Here is a 17920-nt window from a genome sequence, read left to right on the forward strand (position 1 = left end):
AAACAAAACAACGAAACAAAACAAAAATGTCAGGCATGGCAATATATGCCTATAATCCCAGTACTTGGGAGGTAGAGGCAGCAGGATCAGCAATTTGGTGTCACCTTTAGCTACATAGTTGATGGTCAGCCTGGATATAGAAAATCCTGTCTCAAAAAAAAAAGCCAGGTGTTGGTGGCACATGTCTTTGATCCCAGCATTCGGGAGGCAGAAGCAAGTGGATGTCTGTGAGTTCGAGGCCAGCCTGGTCTACAGAGTGAGTTCCAGGACAAGTTCCAAAGCTACACAGAGAAACCTTGTCTCAGAAAAAAAAAAAAAGGGGGGGGTGGGGAGACACCTTCTCTGCCAAAAGGCCAAGGCCATTTTGTGTACCTTCAAGAACTGAGGGGAGCCACCACAGTGGTGCTGGTGGTGGGAGGCACAGGACCTGTGGGGAAAGAGGCTGTAGGCGATCCCAGTAGAGGTCCAGAGAAAGGCATAAGATGGCTGACAGGTCCTGATAGCACCACAGGTCCAAGGCCCTGGTAGAGATGGGCAGTACCTGCGGTGCCCAGTGTCAAGCCTGAGGCCACCTCCCCACAATTCCCAGTACTACTGCCACCAGCTACCACCATGAAGCCACCAGCTGATCCTTCAGCTGCTCCTGCTCCTCCCAGGCTTGACCCCCTCTTCTTTTTCCCTTTGCCAGAGGCCTTGCGGTTCCTAGTCTGAATTCCATCCTTGCGCATGGTCAGTGGTCGGTTCACCTGGAGAAAGGGAGAGCACAGGGTTGCCAGCTCCAGCCCTTTGTGTCTATGTGTCTGGGCTACAGACATACTCTCAACCCCATTTTCTGAAGACCAGGGAATGAATTCAGTGATGAGGACGGTATACCCAGGGTTGCCTGGCGTAGAGAACCCTGTTGTTGTGAGGCCCTGAGCTTAGAATATTGTCCTAGACCAGCAAGAGGTACCCAAGACTTAGAGCATGGGGGTGAAAGGTAGTAGAGGTGGCAAGAAGAGAAAGGGGGAAGAGAGAAAGGATGGAAAGGAGGCATGGATGGGAAGGGTGGATGAGAGTGAGAAGAACCAAATAGAGGACAATTACAAGAGGAGAAACCCGAGAGAAGGGAGGAGGCTCAGGGTGAGAGAGAAAGGTCAAAGTAGATCAGGCCTGAGTGAGGAGCAGAGAGCATGGGGCACCATCATGGAGAGAGGGACAGCAAGCCCCGTGAAGGAGAGTGTCACCTGGTGTAGCTTGTAGTAGAGGCCACAGGCGTTGCACACGGGATCTCCACTGGCATTTCTCCGCCAGAGTGTCGTCGTGGTCGTTTGGCAGTTAGTGCACTGAGTGCCTGCCCTTTTGCTGACAATCTGAGGGACAAAAGAGTGAGGTCAGGGCCTGGGGAGGTGGAAGTCGTGGACAGAAGCTTACAGGGCCCGAGAAAAGGGCTGATGTGATAGGAGTCACATTGAAGGCAAGGAGTTTATTTAATTCATCATCATCATTTTTTTTTTTTTGAGACAGGGTTTCTTTGTGTACCCTTGGCTATTCTAGAACTAGCTCTGTATACCAGGCTGGTTTTGAACTCATAGAGATCTGCCTGCTTTTGCCTCCACCACTGTCCAGCAAGGGTTTTAGTTTATAATCTGTGTGAGATGCCTTCCATCTCTGGTTTTCAACTTTGGCCACAGATCTGAATCTTTCGGAGGAAGCCAGGTGTGGCAATTCACACCTACAATCCTGGCACTCGGGAGACAGGCAGACCATAACAAACTAAAAAACAGTCTGGTATACATAGTTCCAGGTCAGCCAGGGCTACATAGCAAGGCCCATTTTTAAGCAAAAACAAAACAAAATAGAATGTCTTTGGAAGCTACAAATATTCCAGGATATCTGGGGATGTAACTCTACAGAAGAGGGCCTGCCTAACATGCATGAGGCCTTGGACTCCATCCCCAACACAAAAACCAACATCCTGTTGCCCAGTTCAATATAGTCATGACTTTTGGAAGAAGGGATCCAAGGAGATTACAATGTGAACCATAAGTAAAAAGCCCACTGTAAAGGATAAGGGGTGAAACTTTTCACACAAATTTGAGAACAGGGTTTCTGTTTGAAGACTCAAAGGGTAGGTAAAGTTTGGGGGTTCTACTTCAGAGCAGGGTTCTTCTATAGGAAAGCAATGAATGTTCCCCGTGAGGAGAGGGTGAGGATAAGGGCAAGTGTACTATGTGTTGGACACAGATATGAGACATGCAGGAGCTCTGTAGGATGGGAGAGAACAAGTATACTATGTGTTGGCAACAAATTTGGGTTCCTGTAAGATGGGAGAGGGCAAATAATTCTATGTGTTGGGGACAGTTATGAGTTGGTCAGAGGTTCGTGTAGGATGGGAGAGTATGGACTCTTGTTCTGGGCTGGAACTCATCTCCTACACAGTTCAGGCTAGCCTCTGGTCTTACCAGTCGCTTCTTCGGCCGAATGAGAGGCCTGTTCTGGCCATTCATCTTGTGATACAGGCCACAGGCATTGCACAAGTAGTGACCTGTTCTGTCCCGTCGCCACAGTGGGGTAGCTGTTGCTCCACAGTTCACACACTCTCTGGCCTCTGGTAGGTGAACAGAGAGAAAAGTTAAGCATTAACTTAGCTTAACTTGGCCTTGAGCTACCTAACCCAACCCAAACTCCCCTTCCCTTTTTGAGAGCCTTACCACAAGGCGCCAGAGGGAGGCTTCCGTGAAACTTGGGGGAAGAATAGGCTGCCGAACTGAGAGGGCTCCCAGTGGGAGAAAAGAAAGGACCAGAAAAGTCAGGTCCCCCATAAGCACTGCTGGTGGCAGGCAGTGATGCAGGAAGTGCAGTTCCCAGGGTCAGGAGATCTGGACTCAGCCGCTCTGTCTTCAAGGTTTCCAAGAAGGTAGTGCTGCTCTTCCCATCTGGGTCTTCCAGGGTCTGAGGAGGAGCATCCTCATGGCTGGAGCACACAGTTGAAGCAGGGTAGATCCCCGTCTTGCTGTAGGCCCAGCTAGCATAAGGTGAGCCCCCTGAGATTCCCTCCATACAGTTGAGAAGCGGGTATACCTGAAAGACTGTTGGAGGGGGTACAGGACGGGGAGGAGAGGAATAAACCTAAGGTACTCCTGCTTTCAGAGTGCTATGGTGTCCATCAGTCCCAACATGGCAGCTAGGTTTCCAATCTTATCACAACACTTTTCTTGATGCCGGGTGACTCCTGGATTTTAAATCCCTCTCTTCACTATAGAAATGACAATACCCTCCCATTCCTTTCTGTCTGGGGTTCGAATGACTACCGCTGGGATTGGGAGGCTGGCAGGTTAGCTGACGCCTAAGTGAGCTAGTACACATTTCCAGTGTGTCACTCTTAGTGTGTCATTCTAGTATGGCAGACAGGAGTACTGGTGTCCCTGGGGGGAGGGGTCAGTACATCCCTACACAGAGCTTCTAACTATTTCCAAGATGATCTCCTCGTAGAATTGTGAACTAGCTAATGATTTCTATGGCAACCCTAACAGCCTCTAGCCAGTGCCAAGGCAGTTACCTGGGGAGTGTCTGTAGGCCTCCGTGTCCCTGTAGTAGGCCAGTGCGGTGGCTGCAGCCGTGCCTGTGCTTGGGGAAGTGGAAGAAGCTGCTACATCCAAACCCTCAGGCCCAGAGAAGAATGGCCCCGGGTCTGGTGGTGACGACACCAGGGTAGAATCCACAAACTGTGGCAGTGGTTCTGAGGCCCCCAGGGCCCCTAGGCCAGGAAAGTCCATGGGGATACTGGGGCTTAACCTGTGAGGATAGAAAGGATGGTCAGACCTGGAAATCCTTCTCTTCCCTTTCTCCTCTCCAAGTCGTCACCTGGGACTCTGATTTCCCCGTTGCATCTCTGATTCCTTTCTCCCTGTCCTCTCTCCTCCCTTCTCACGCTGTCTTCTCTCCTGTCTCTCCTTCCATCCTCACTTCCTATTTGGCTTCCTTGACGCTCTTCCGCATTACTTACTGCCTCACTTGTCTTCCTTCCCTCCGCCTTCAACTACTCATCAGCCCGCCACTTATTCCCTCATCTTTGCCTTGTGGTTCTCCCATCCCTCTCATCTCCATGCCATCTTTCTTCCCGCTCTGTTCTTCCCTCTTTCCCGTTTCCACTGTCCCCTAGCCTTTCCTTTTCCCATTCTCTTCCCTCCTTTCCTTTCCTCCTATTCACTCCCTTTCATGTGCTATGTCTCTTCCTCTTTCTTTAGCTCCTCTTTCCTTCCTCCTCTTTCATTCTCCACTCTACCTTCCAACCTTCCTCTTTCTCCTCCTCCCATGAGCCTCCTCTTCTCTCTTTTCTCCTATTCTTCAAGTCTTCCTCCTCTACTTCCTCTTTTTCCTCTCTCTTCCCCTTCCTTTCTCTTCTCCTGTGGAGGTAGAGTGCACAACCAAGGTCCCTTGGACCCCTTGGCAGCTCCCTCGGGACCTTGGGGTTCACCCTTTAGTGCTCCCCAACTTCATCCCTATCTGTTGTATCTTGACATCTGACTTTCTCAGAAACCCCGTGGTTTCCGGCATTACCCCCTCCCCCACCTCAGTTGTGTCTGTAGACAGAGGGCCCCATTAGTTCCTCCCCGTTCTATGGGGGGGTCAGTACCTCTGCTTCCACACTGCTTATCTTTGCCATCCCCGCCCAACTTTTGAAATCACCCCAAAGCTACTGGCTTCCTCTGAGGAGAGTGACAGGTGGGAGGTGTTCCCACCCTGGTACCCTCCCTCCAGGGAGCAGGGTCTGTTTTCAGGAACCTTCCAAGTCACACTACTCTCACACCTCAGTCTCCCCATCTGCTACATTAGAGGTGGCATACTAAGAGCGGAGCAATGATCCTTTCCCTTTGTCTTAACATTGCACAACTGTCTCTTTAGCTCTCTGTCTCCCTGGGTCTCTCCGTTTCCTTTCACGGCTGTGTTTTCCATACACCTTTCTGTTTCTAGAATTACCTTTGGAAAAAAGATTTTATCTTTGCGTGTTTACGTAGTGTGTGCCTGTGTGCGCGTGTGTGTGCATGCGCACGCACGCGTGGAGAAGACAGAAGACAACCATGGCTGTTGATCCTCACCTTCCACTTCTTAAAAACAGGGTCTTTCATAGTTTCCTACTGTGTACTTTTCAGGGTAGTTTTCCAGTGATTCTCCTCCACCTCCCATTTCTCCATAAATATGCTGGGACTACTGCTTCACATGCTACTGTGTCAGTATAGATCCTGGGAATTTGAACTTCGGTCCTCACACTTATTCAGCAAGTAATTTATCCAGTCAGCCATCCTGCAACCTTCTAGGGTGTATCTTGCCCTCTCTTTCTGTGCTTTTATGAAGTTGTGTGCCCCCCCCTTCTATTGCCCATCACGCATATCTTTCTCTTTCTTTACATCTTTCTCGGCGTGCCTTCTATGGGTCTGTTGCTCTTGCTTTCTCCTATGCTCTATTGTTAAATGTGTCTCAATCTTCCCAGCTCTTTTTGCCTCCCAGACCTCTTCCTCCTAGTTCTTTAGCTGAGCCTTGGGGTCTCTCTTTATTCCTATTTGTCCCGATGTGCCTTAGTACACACAGCTCGGAAAAGGAGTCAAAAAGCTTGCCTCTGCCCCTGGCTGGTTGATGCCCTATCTGGAGGGAGACAGACAGAGTATAAGACCACCTTCTCTACCCATTGGGTAGCTTGGCAAGGGCGGGGCCCAGGGTTGGGGAACCATGCTGAGAACAAGACATCGTATGACTGTGTCCTCCATCACCTTCTTGACCTCAGAATTCCCACCTTTTTTGTACAGTGTGCTCTCCCTTGTTAGTTAACCTTCCCTCCCGTTCCTCCTTCTCTAATTCTTTGTTTCTGCCTCTCTCCGTGACTCAGTCTCCCTCCCTGAGTTTTCCTTCTCCCCTTTCTGGTTCTGCTTCTCTTGTTTCCTGTCCATGGCTGTCCTCCTTCCCCTCCTCTGATGACGCTCTTACTCGTTCTGTCTTACTTGTTCTTTGAGCCTCTCTTGCTTTTCCTTGTGTCTCTGTCTCTTGTTCCTCAGTTCTCCTTTTGTACCTCTCCCCTCTCTCGCTCCATCTCCTGTTCTCTTCCTCTGTCACGGTTCTCCATCCTCCTTACCCACCACCAGATTCTCCCTCCAGCCTGACTGGCTGCCCCTGTACCTCTCACCTTGGTGGGTTCAGAGCTGACCACCCCTCCTGTAGCGAGGGCCCACCCTCCACCCCAGTTATCACTCTCCCGACAGAGATAAAGTTTATCTCAAGGCTGGGGGATATGAGAGCTTCTTATCAGCTGCCTCACTAGAGAAAGTGCTACCCTAACCAGGAGGCACAGCAGCCGCACCTCCAGCTCTCCCTGGGCCCAGCCCCTCACCCCAGGTAACAGCCTATGCCCAGGCCTCAGCGAGGGTCCTATGGGGCCAAAGGAGTTAAGGCAGGAAGGGGAGCAGATGTAGTACTTAAGAGGTTAGAAGGAGAGTTTGAGAGTCCAATGGGGGGGTGTTGGAGTTAGAACTTTGGGTATGGCTATAGAGTTTAGGTGAAGGAAATAATGGGTTTGGGAAATAGAATGAGCTAAAAAGTTCACAGCCATATTTTGCATTAAAAAAATCGGGGGGGGGGGGTTAGGAAAAACAGCCGGCAATCAGAGGTGAGGTTTGCAAAGTTAAGACATGTAGTTTAAAAGTTCGAGCTAGGTTCTGAGGGGTTATGATAAAATATGAGAGAAAGTTGTTTGGTTTTTTTTCCCCCCCTGGGCAGCAATTGGGTTGAGGAGAGAGCTGGACTTTGGCAGACAGGAGCATGGCTGATATCTAGAGATGAATTCTGCGACCCCAGGAAGAGTGGAAGAAGCCAAGACAGAGTTGGAGTAGAAAAGGTGTGAGAAGAGTGTGATTAGGGGGCAGTTAGGCTTAGGGCTTAAGGGAGATGGACACAAGGCTCCTTGTGACAGAATAGATTTGGCGGGGAGCAAACGTAGTGTCTAAAGTAACAAACGCATTTTTGGCCAACGGGTAGGGGAAGAGGACAGTTTGGGGAAGTCAGAGAGAAGACCAGGGAGCAAGCCGGGGTCTGACAGGCAAAGGTGGGTTACAGCTAGGGTTCCGAAGATCGGCCAGGTGTGGTTAGCCAGGAGTCACTGGGAGCAGAACTATGAGTCTTGGGGAAGCCAAAGGGAGTCTTTTTTTTTCTTTTTCAAGAGAACAGAGAGGCAGAGACAAGTTTCAATTAGGGGAAATCAGATTTGGACAGAGATAAGAAGAACTTGGAGAATGAAGGCATAGGTTTTGGAGGTGGCGGCATATATGGAAGGTTGGCCTGGAAGTATGGGGAGAGAGTTAGGGGTCAGAGGATATCTTAGATATCTTAGAAGGGATGGAAAGACGTTGGGGGCAGATGGAGGAAGGTTTGGGGAAAGACATGGAGGTGGGAAACAGAAGTCCCAGGAGTTGTGGAGGAATTCCAAGATGACCCACACTTTAGGGGCAAGCTATGGGTCAGAAAGCCTGGAGCAGGCTTGGCCAGCAGGCTGGGGGGGTGCCTTGCTAGAGGCTCTCTGGGAATTGAGACTGACCTGGGCTGGTTGATGCAGAAGGTTCAGCCACCTTAGTGATGCGGTGAGCTCAGTGTGATCCCAAGGGGTGTCCTCACTGGCCTTGGCCTTTGAGGCTCCCTTCCTCCCTCCCTCCTGCCAGCCCGCCCTCCCTCCCACCCACCTTCTCCCTCCTCTTTCCTCCCCAGGGAGTGGCTGGTGCCTCAGTGGGTGGGGCAGTGCAGGGGAGGGGGGTGTGCCGCCTACTTGTGGGGGACCTCTTAGGCACTAGTAGTCCCTCCACCCTTCCTGTCTGTCCTATAGATTGTTGGATCCAGCTTGCCTTTGGCTTCCATGGAGTCCAGTGTCTAGTCAAGTCATATGAGCTTTAGTCAAGATACATGGAAGTAATAAATCCAAGTTTCGTGCACCGCTAGGAAAGCCCCTGCTCTGTGCCAGGCTGTGTGTGGGTTGGACCTGTATGTGTGTGAACCCTCCTGGATGCTGGGAGAGGAGTGATGTAGCTATACCCATTTTGCAGGTGAGAAGAATGAGGTTTATAGAGGTTTGGGAGTATTTCAACCAGAACCTGTGGGCCACCTTTATGAACTTAGTCTCGGGGACTACGCCAGGACCGGCGGAATGAGGGTATACTTCTTTAGTGTTTGGGGCTTGTGCCTGGGGCTTACGCCAGCTCTGGCCTGCTCTGGGGCAGCAGATAAGTCTTATCAGATGGAGGCGACTGTGGCTGTTGGTGCCGCAGTAACAGGCTGTCTTGGGGTTGGGGGGCAGGGTGGGGGATGCACACGGGGAGCAGTGCCTCAACTTCTTGCCCGCCATACGTTAAAGGCGGGAAACTGAGGTGACACCTAGAGTGGACTCCCTTGTGAGTCCCCCGAGGATTGGGATAAGATGGCAAATGGGAGGATAGTAAGTGACAGAGAGAGGCAGAGGCAGGAACAGAGATATACAGAAAGATGACAATGAGGAGCCAGAGAGAGGACAGCAATAAAAGGAAAGAGACAGAGAAGTGGAAGGAGGTGGGGGAGGGCACCTAGAAGAGAACGATGTTCAGAAAGCCTGAGATGTCAAATGTGTAGGGAGAGTCTGTGTAGGAAGAATCAAAGACAAGATGGGGCAAAGCTGGACAGGAGGTGAAGGGAAAACTGGAAATGACAGAGGAAGAAAGGAAGAAGGAAGTGAACGATGTTGTAGACAGGGAGAGAGATAGCTGGAACCAGAGAGGGTGACTCCGATGAGAGATGATCTAGGATATGTTCCATGCTGGTGGCATTGGCCTGAGGATGTGGCTGATGTGATCTGTGTGGCTCTGTTGTCAACCTGCATTAAGGGGACAGCCCTCCAACCCTGGTCACTGGATGCTTATAAATCATCCCTATCTTCCCTTGCTCCATCGCTGCCTCACACCCACATAAAACATCATCAGTAGATTCTGAGCATCATGTCTACATATAATCATCACACACACACATCTTCATAGGACTATCTATCATAGCCCTAGAAATCTATAGGATAGGGCTCTCCTACTAACCATACATTCTCCATCTGGGAAGACTGAGACCCATTGAAGGAAAGGCAAGGATGAAGCCATGAGTCAGAGTCAGGCAGCCTGCCTACCCGCCTCTTCTAGAAAAATTGATCTCACCGTGTTTCTCTTGAAAGCCATAGTCCCGATAGGCTTTTAAAATGGGAGGCTTGTGTTAAACTGCTGTGTGCCACTTTCCTTTGTGGATCCCTGTTTACCAAGGAACAACACAGATTCCGGACCTGGAGCTAGCCCACATTCTCTTCCAGACCCACCGAGGTACTAGTTAAGAGACCCAAATGGAGCTATTCATGAGTCACCATTCCCCCGTCTGTAATGGGGTAACAATGATAGCTAGTTCCATATTCAATTCCTATTCAATGAATTTGAATGTTGTTATCCAACTGACTCTGAGTTTTCATGATACCAAATATTCTATTATTGTTTATTGAGTACTACTCATGTGAGTCTGAAATCTCCAAGTAGACGATTTTGATTTGTTTCCTAGGCGCTTATTATATGCCAGTGCTAGCCCTTCTCCCTTCTTAACTAGCACTGCTGTGAATTCTAGTTATAATGCTAACAATGTGCTGACACCAATATTAACTCTAAGTTGATATGAGCTTTAACGCTGATTCTAATACTAATAGCACTGGTTGTCTAACACTATTTTAGTTGTAATCTAAGTTTTTGTAGAGCTAGGGATAGAACCTAATGCATCTCTCATGTTAGGTAAGAGCTTTACCACTAAGCAACATCCAGCCTTCAAACTATTATTCATTCCAATTCTAAGAACCTCCAATTCTCACTCCACTCCACCCTCATGCTAGGAATGGAACTCGGGGCCTTGCATACACTGGGCATGCACTTTGCCAACTGGGCTGCATCCCCAGCACCTGATTCAGCTAGAACTTTTACCAGCAGGAACATACCGATAGAGTACCAGGAGCAACAGCATTTGTTCGTAGAACCCATGCACTATGTACACTAAGTACTTTTGATGTACAATTCTGTTACATTATTCTCATTAGGTCTTTGTGGTATATCACCACTCTTGCCTGCCCAACTAGAGTAGGAGCACAGAAATGAGACTATCCAAGGCCTCTGGTACTTGTCTCAACTCTCACAGATTGACTGACTGCCTTATTTCTGGGCAGGTTATCCTGTGTACTTTGGTTGCATCACTTGGAAAATGGTTATTATCGTAGACTTTCCTTACCTCACACCAAATGTAACCGATCTGCACGGTGCCTGCCTGGCACACCATAACAATGGTGTGTGATCTAAACAATAACTCTCATCATTATTTACTATTGTTAGCAACAGAGTTTGTGACTCTGGGGGTGAGGTGTGGGGGAGCTTCATGGGGAGGGGAAGGTGAAGGACATGTCCAATAAAATGGTGTAGTGCTAGACTCACATCCCATTTCTTCATTCCTGGAGGTGACACAGGGCTCAGTAAAGGAAATGAAGGGTGGGGAGTAGGGTGCCTCTGAGGCCAGGCCTCACCCCATTCCCTCCCCCATCCCTGTGGAGGGGGTGCAAGCCCAGAAGTCTGTGGCCACAGTTCAGCCAGCAGGGAGGCAGCTGGGAAGGTATAGATAAGGGAATCAGCGGGGGCCAGGCTAGGCTTGGGGGAGCCCAGTGCGGGCGGGGGTGGGGTGTCCGGGTTGAAGCGACTTCTCTGCCAGGCTTCCATTTGAGACACATGCCAATGTCCTCTCTTCCTGGAATCCTTCCTTGACCATTCCCTCTCTCCTGGCATCTTTTGAAGTTCTGGAGCCTCTGTTTGATTCAAGCCATAGCACTAAGGCTATCTGGGACTCTTTGAGACTGGAGTTCACCAGGGTGGTATAGAATAGAACTCACTTTGGTAGCCCTGCCACAGAGAGAAGCAACCAAAACCCGACCAAGGAGTCATGGGTTTGACTTGGGAGTAAAACTGTTGGTTATTATCTCAAGACTTATTTTTAATCGAGACATAACCATTATAGATATTTATGGCACAGCATGATCATTTGATCCCTGCACATAATGCATAATGATTGAATTGAGGAGATTAGCATATCCACTTCCTTCAACACCAAACACCGATGGTTTCTTGGAAGGGGAAAAAAGTTGATTACATAGAAGGAAGACTAGAATAATGGTCATTAGAGGCTGGAAAGGGGAGGTTGAATATGTCTAATGCCTTACAGCCCAGTAGGGTGACTGGTTTGCAACAACAACCAATTAAATGTAATAATTTGTTATTTATTGATAAAGTAAATAACACAGAGGGCACGGTGGCAAATGTAATATCAATACTGGGAATAAAAACAGGAGTATCAGGAGTTCAAGTTCACCTTCAGTTACATAGTGAATTTGAGACCAGCCTAGAATATATGAGATCTTGTTTCAAAAAATAAGTGGGGAACTGTGTTCAATTCCCAGCACCCACCTGGGGGCTCACAAACATCTATAACTCCAGTTCCATGGGATTGAATGCTTTTGTCTCACTTTTGTAGGCGCCCATATGGTACATATACAGGCAAAACACTCATACATACATACATACATACATAATTAAAATGGCCATAGCAATGAACAAAGTAGTGGTTGTTCCATTTGTATTTGTATTGTTCCTAGTGGTCTATACTGTTTGTTCCATTCCTAACAGAATACATCTCTTTAATGCCAGGTCAAAAGTAACCAACCTTATACAGCCACTAGTGACTCATAGCTCTTCCTTTTTCTAATTTTTGTCATTTGTTTTAGAGACAAGGTTTCAGTGTGTGGCTCTAGCTGGCCTGGAACTTTCTATATGGACTAGGCTGGCCTTGAATTCGTAGGAATCAGCCTGCCCCTGTGTCCCCCACTGCTAGGATTAGAGGTGTGTGCACCTTACCTGGCTCTTCCTTCTTTTAAAAAGGGTTATTTTAGATTTATTTTCATTTTATGTGTACAGGTATGTTGCATGCATATCCAGTATCTACAAAGGCCTGAAGACATTGTGTCTCCTGGAACTGGAATTACAGGTGGTTGTGAGCTTCCATATGGGTGCTAGGAACTGAACCCAGATCCTCTGGAAGAGCAGTCAGTGCTCTTAACTGCTGAGCCTTCTCTCCAGCCCCAGATTCTTCTATCTTTGAGCTCATTTATAATATAAATTACAAGTAAATATGTAGGGTTTTTTTAAGAAAAAGAAAACGAAACGAGCTGGTTACAAGTAGTAAGTAGAAGATGTAGCTCAGGGGTAGAGGTGTTGCTTAGAACTTCTGAGGTTCAAGCCTCAATACTAAAAACAAAATATGGAAGTGATGTATTAACATGTCAGCATTAGCTGGGCGGTGGTGGCACACGCCATTAATCCCAGCACTTGGGAGGCAGAAGGAGGCAATTCTTTGTGAGTTCAAGGCCAGCCTAGTGTACAGAATGAGTTCCAGGACAGCCAGGGTTACACAGAGAAACCCTGTCTTGAAAAAATAAAAATAATAAATGTCAGTATTAATTGTGTTCAGTAACCAAAATTTCTTCCCTTTGCTTTTGTGTATTTTTTGAAACAATTATTTCTGTAAAAAACAAAAGATACCAAAGAGAAGCCATTATGATTATTACTATTATTGGTTTGAGATAAATCTCAATGTAGTCCAGGTTGGCCTTAAATACATTTTCTTGCCACAGCCTTCCAAATGCTGGGGCCACGTGTATGCAATCTCCATATTCTGGCTGTACCTATCCTGGCAGGAGCTGAGATACCTTAAACAGAGACAGTTCCTTCTACTATCAGGCTATTGAGAAAATGGAACCAAAGAAACTAGAATTTTCCTAGGACTCACACCCTAGAAGAAAGGCTGAGACTCTAGTGCCAGTTAAAGAGGAGCTTGTCTCCTGGAAAGAGTTTCTCAAGATTCTAACAGTCTATGAAGTAACCTTGTTTGAGAGACTACAGCCAAGACAGCCATGTGTCAGGGATGGACAGTACCACATGTCTGAGTAGACTGCTTAGTTCTGCATGTTCTTACACTCTATTTAAACCCAAACCTCTTGTGAGGAGCCTGGAAAAAGCCTTATGGGGGATAGAAGAACTGGGAATAAGGGATGAAGAAAAGGTCACTGAACCTCTTTGTTCTTTTCCCAATGTGGCCACGTTGAATAAATCACCTCTCTGTGACTCTCTAGCTGGCACATCAAGGATGATTAGCTGAGCCTGGGCTGTTCAGGCTGCCTGTGCCTAAGCCGTGACCATAATTAGACTCTGACCCTGATAATTCTGGGTCTTTTCTTTATTTTAGGTTTTTAAAGTGTGTGTGTGTCTGTGTCTGTCTGTCTGTCTGTCTGCCTCTCTGGCTGACTGAGTATATATATGTGTACCATGAGCATGCAAGGGCTAGAAGATGGTGTTAGATCCCCTGGTACTGGAGTGACAGACAGTTGTGAGCCACCTGATGTGGATGTTAGCAACTGAACCTTGGTTCTCCACTGAAGTAGCAAAACTGCCTTAACCACTGAACCATTTCTTCAGTCCCAGATCTTTATTTTTAATATGTAGTTTTATATCATGGGTCTGCTCTACTCTCTACCTTGGATTTTTGCTAAATTACTAAATGAAGTACAGAAAATATAATATCAATATTACTTGACACTCACTCGACAGTCTCAATCCTGCCCCACTCAAAATTTTAAGAGCTCCAGTGGTACTATTCAAATAACAATGACCAAGTACCACAGTAAACAGTGGAGAAAGAGACAACATTTGGAAAGACTTCAAATCAGGGATATGTAAACTGATGTCTTTCAGTCAAAACCTATTAGCTAGCACTAGCTTTGAGAACCAGAGTTCTTCATCCTTACTTTGAAGTGCTTTCATGAGGGGCTACCAACCACCATTAAGATCCAGGAAACAGCTGGGCAGTGGTGGTGCACACCTCTAATCCCAGCACTTGGGAGGCAGAGGCAGGCGGATCTCTGTGAATTCAAGGCTAGCCTGGTCTACAGAGTTGACAGGACAGGCTCCAAAGCTACACAGAGAAACCCTGTCTCGAAAAACAATAACAATAACAACAAATCCAAGAAATAAGACCAAAAGTAAATGGATTTTTTTTTATTAACACTTTCTGGCCAGTCTAAATCACTTTTCTATTTTGAGACAAGGTCTCATGTAGCACAGACAGGCCTCAAACTCTGTTTAGCTAAGGCTGGCCTTGAACTCTTGATGCTTCTGCCTGCACTTCCCAAATGTTGGAATTAAAAGTCTATACTGCCATGCCTGATGCAAATCACCTTTTATAGCAAGTTAGTACAACAACAACTCATTTTCCAAAACATTTCTTTCTTCCTTCCTTTTTTTTTTTTTTGTTTTTGTTTTTGTTTTTGTTTTTGTTTTTTTTTTTTCAAGACAGTTTCTCTGTGTAACAGCTCTGGCTATACTGGAACTCACTTTGTAAGCTTAGGCAGACCTCAAACTCACAGAGAGATGCCTGCCTCCCAAGTGCTGTAATTAAAGGCATGGGCTACCACGAAAAGTTCCAAAACATTTTCTATATTAGAAAAGTACAAAAAAGAAGTACATGAAAATAGCTGTTACTATGTGTTACTATGCCAGGATAGGCTCTAAAGCGTCACAGAGAAACCCTGTCTCGAAAAACCAAAAAAAAAAAAAAAAAAAAAAAAAAAAAGCTATTACTAAACAATGCGGGGGGGGGGTTGTATCTTCCAACTTAATGACAACGGGAATGCAATTGAGCCAGAGAAATAGGAGTTGAGCAAGAAGGGGGCATGGATCAGGAAACAGGAATGGAAAGTGGTGCTGAGTGAGACACCAGACCAGTTCTGTAAACAAAGGGTCCATGTTTTACACACACACTCCAACAAGGTCTCATTGAAGTCCAAGTGTAGCTAGAACTCACTATGCCCATGCTAGTTAAGAACTCCGTCCTGACTCATACTCCCAAGTTTGGAGATTAGAGGCACGATCAACACCCCCTTGTCTACCTTTTCTTTTTTTTTTTTTTTTTTTTTTTTTTTTTTTTTGAGACAGATCTCTATACAGTACAAACTGGCTCTGAACTCAAACCCTTCCTGCTATACCCTTTCTCTTGTTGAAGAGTCAGCCTGTGTCACCATACCAAATACCCTTTTTTTTCTCTCAAGCCAGAGAAGGTTGGGGTCTCCTGGTTTTTCATTAGCTATGAGTACCCATCTTCTTTTTTTTTTCCTTTCTTTTTTTTTTCCCTTTTAGGGTCTTTTTATGTAGCCCTGGCTAGCAGGGAACTTACCTCAGATATCAGGCTAACCTAGAACTTGCAATGATCCTCCTGCCACTGCCTTCTGAGTGCAAGGATTGCAGTTGTTCGACGCTATGTTCGGTCTTGAAAGACGTTTTCTCTGTGTAAGCATTTCGGTTCTGGAGGAGTGGGCTGTTTTCCCAGGAGCTGCTGCATTCCTGATTGTACATTCTGGCCTTGTGATAAGGGTGGCCCGAGATAACTGCTTACAAATGCATGAAAAAGGATGTCAGGGAACACACACTTTTTTTTTTTTTTTAAATCTAATAACAAGTTCAAAGAGCCCAGTTTTTTTGTGGGAAAAGTATATATGACATTTTCATACCTAATAGCAGGGCAGTCTGGCCTCAGATTTGCTATGTAACTTTGAATTCCTGATCCTCTTGGGTCCATTCTCAGAGACTGGGGATTGCTTGTACAACCATATCTGGTTTTTAGGCAGTTTTGTGTATTGACTCCAGCCCCCAGCATATATAAAAAGTATATATTTTTTTTTTACATCTTTTTTGGTGTTTTTGAGACAAGACTTCTATGTATAGCCCTGGCTGTCTTGGAATTCACTCTGTAAACAAGGCTGGCCTTGAACTCAGAGATCCACCTGCCTCTGCTTCCTGAGTGCTGGGATTGAAGGTGTGTGCCACCACCACCCAGCAAGTATAAACTTTTTACAATTTTTATTTTATGTGTGTTTTGTGTAGATGCTTGATGCCATGGTGTTAGTGTAGAGGCTAGAGGACAGCTTCCAGGAGTTGGTTCTACCATGTTGGCCCTTGGGTTTGAACTCAAATAGTCAGGCTTGGTGGGAAGTGCCGTTGCTTGCTGAGCTAACTCACTAGCCTTCTATTAGAACTGTTACACTGGGGGCTGGAGCAATGGCTCAGCAGTTAAGGACACCTACAGCTCTTGCTGAGGAGTTGCGTTTAGTCCCACCATCTGCTTGGCAGCTCACAACAATCAGTAACCCCAGATCCAGGGGATTCTGAACCCTCTTCTACACCCTCTTCTGGACTCTATGGGCACTAGACATGCACAGAGTACCCAGGTGAATCACCCCAACACATAAAATAAGTCTAAGAATGATTCTTAAAAACCCTTTAACCCTTTACATCAGCTTGGATGTGGTAGTACACACACCACCACCACCACCACCACCACCACCCAGGGCAAATTATGTACTCTTCTGCCATTATTCCCATACAGCACCATTCCCCAAGGTCACATCCTAGATGAACATGGACACAGGAACACATTCCTCATATTCAAAGTACTTTGTTTTCTCCATCCCACATGACAAAGGTGGTGTGGAACAGAACTGTGGAAAAATGGCAATCTTTTTCAAATTTCTTTATTGGCAGAAAAGGGGGCCACACAATGACAACAAAGCTGGGAACTAAACCAGATGACTTTTGCATGTTAGTACTCTACCAGTGAGCTACATCCCCAGCATCTGCTGGATCGTTGATTAAGTGTCACCAGTGGCTTGAGGAAAGACAAGTTCCATGCAAGCCCCATGAATTATTCTTTTGGCAGCAGGCAACCAGTCATCTTGCACCTTTTAAAGGTCACAGAGGAAGCGCTCCATGGCACAAGCATGGGGAAGGGGACAACTCTTGCTCAAGGCTTCCGGATAAAACCAGAGCAAGTGTTCTGGAACTTGAGATCTGGAAGGTAACTTCTAGAAACAAGTGGATTCCCAGGGGACACTGGAAAGCACTTAAATTTCTGATTTGTGGAAATTACTACGAGGTCTCTTCCTTGGCCACAGAAGAGCTCCTTTTTCTGGGGGGTGTTGTTGATCACCGACCCAGCTGGGAGGGTGCTAGGAGAGCCAAGAGAATAACACTGGAGGTAGTCAATTCAATTGAAGATCAATAGTTCAAAAGTCAAGAAAAGCAGGTTTCTTGGGCTGGTTTCCTACACACACACACCCCTTTTTTTCTGATTAAATACGAAAGCCAAAGACAAAAGCCAACAAGATCAGGAAAATGAGGGCAAAGAAAGTGGCTTCTCAGGCCTCGTACCGGCTGAGCTCCTTCTCGGTTGGGTCCTCTTGAGTTTGGCGGAGGGTCTCCCTCCCGGAGTGTTCTCCGTAGTGCGCACCTGGTAGAAGGCTTCAAAGTCAAACTTGGTGAGGAGGTGGCCAGAAGAGGCCCAACAGGTATAAGGAGGAGGACAGGGAGGAGCATCTTAGAAGGCTTGCCACGGGTTCACTCAGGTCCCGGTCACTGAGCAGACCTCATCATACTTGTGACCCATGGCTACTCAGAGCCACGCTTCCGAGAGGCCAGTGAAACACTGAACCACTTCCGGGTAGCACACACCTTAATGGCAATGGGGGTTGAGGCAGATGAATCCTTGTGAGTTCCAGGCCAGCTGGGGTTGCATAATGAAGCCCTGTCTCAAAATAAAGCAAAACAAAACAGAAAGAAAACCAAAACTTTTTCATATCAGGTTGGGGATGTAGCTCAATTGGTAGGGTGCTTGCCTAGCATGCATGAAGCCCTGCATTCGATTCCTAGCACTGTTTAAATTGGCTTGTTGGCATAAAACTGTACTCTCAGCATGCCTTGACTATACAGTAAGTTTA

General features: G+C 46.9%; 1 protein-coding gene across 1 annotated transcript; it reads right to left on the reverse strand.

The window, feature by feature from the left end:
• Window positions 1-311: 311 nt before the first annotated feature.
• Window positions 312-3804, reverse strand: Gata1 (GATA binding protein 1). The gene is made up of 5 exons (XM_051179559.1): window positions 3542-3804; window positions 2694-3071; window positions 2445-2590; window positions 1227-1352; window positions 312-746 (listed from the first exon to the last, which is right to left on the reverse strand). The coding sequence occupies exons 1-5, from the start codon at window positions 3756-3758 to the stop codon at window positions 375-377; spliced, it is 1239 nt and encodes a 412-aa protein (XP_051035516.1). The 5' UTR covers window positions 3759-3804; the 3' UTR covers window positions 312-374.
• Between the last annotated feature and the right edge of the window lie 14116 nt (window positions 3805-17920).

Source organism: Phodopus roborovskii, unplaced genomic scaffold (assembly GCF_943737965.1).
Source record: "Phodopus roborovskii unplaced genomic scaffold, PHOROB, whole genome shotgun sequence".
NCBI lineage: Eukaryota > Metazoa > Chordata > Mammalia > Rodentia > Cricetidae > Phodopus > Phodopus roborovskii.

Coding starts and splice junctions, on each gene's coding strand:
- Gata1 (XM_051179559.1), bottom strand. CDS start 3,758: ATGGACTTTCCTGGCCTAGGGGCCCTGGGGGCCTCAGAACCACTGCCA. Junction 1,353..2,444: donor TTCGGCCGAAGAAGCGACTG/GTAAGACCAGAG, acceptor TTTGTCCCTCAG/ATTGTCAGCAAAAGGGCAGG. Junction 747..1,226: donor TCTACTACAAGCTACACCAG/GTGACACTCTCC, acceptor CCCTTTCTCCAG/GTGAACCGACCACTGACCAT.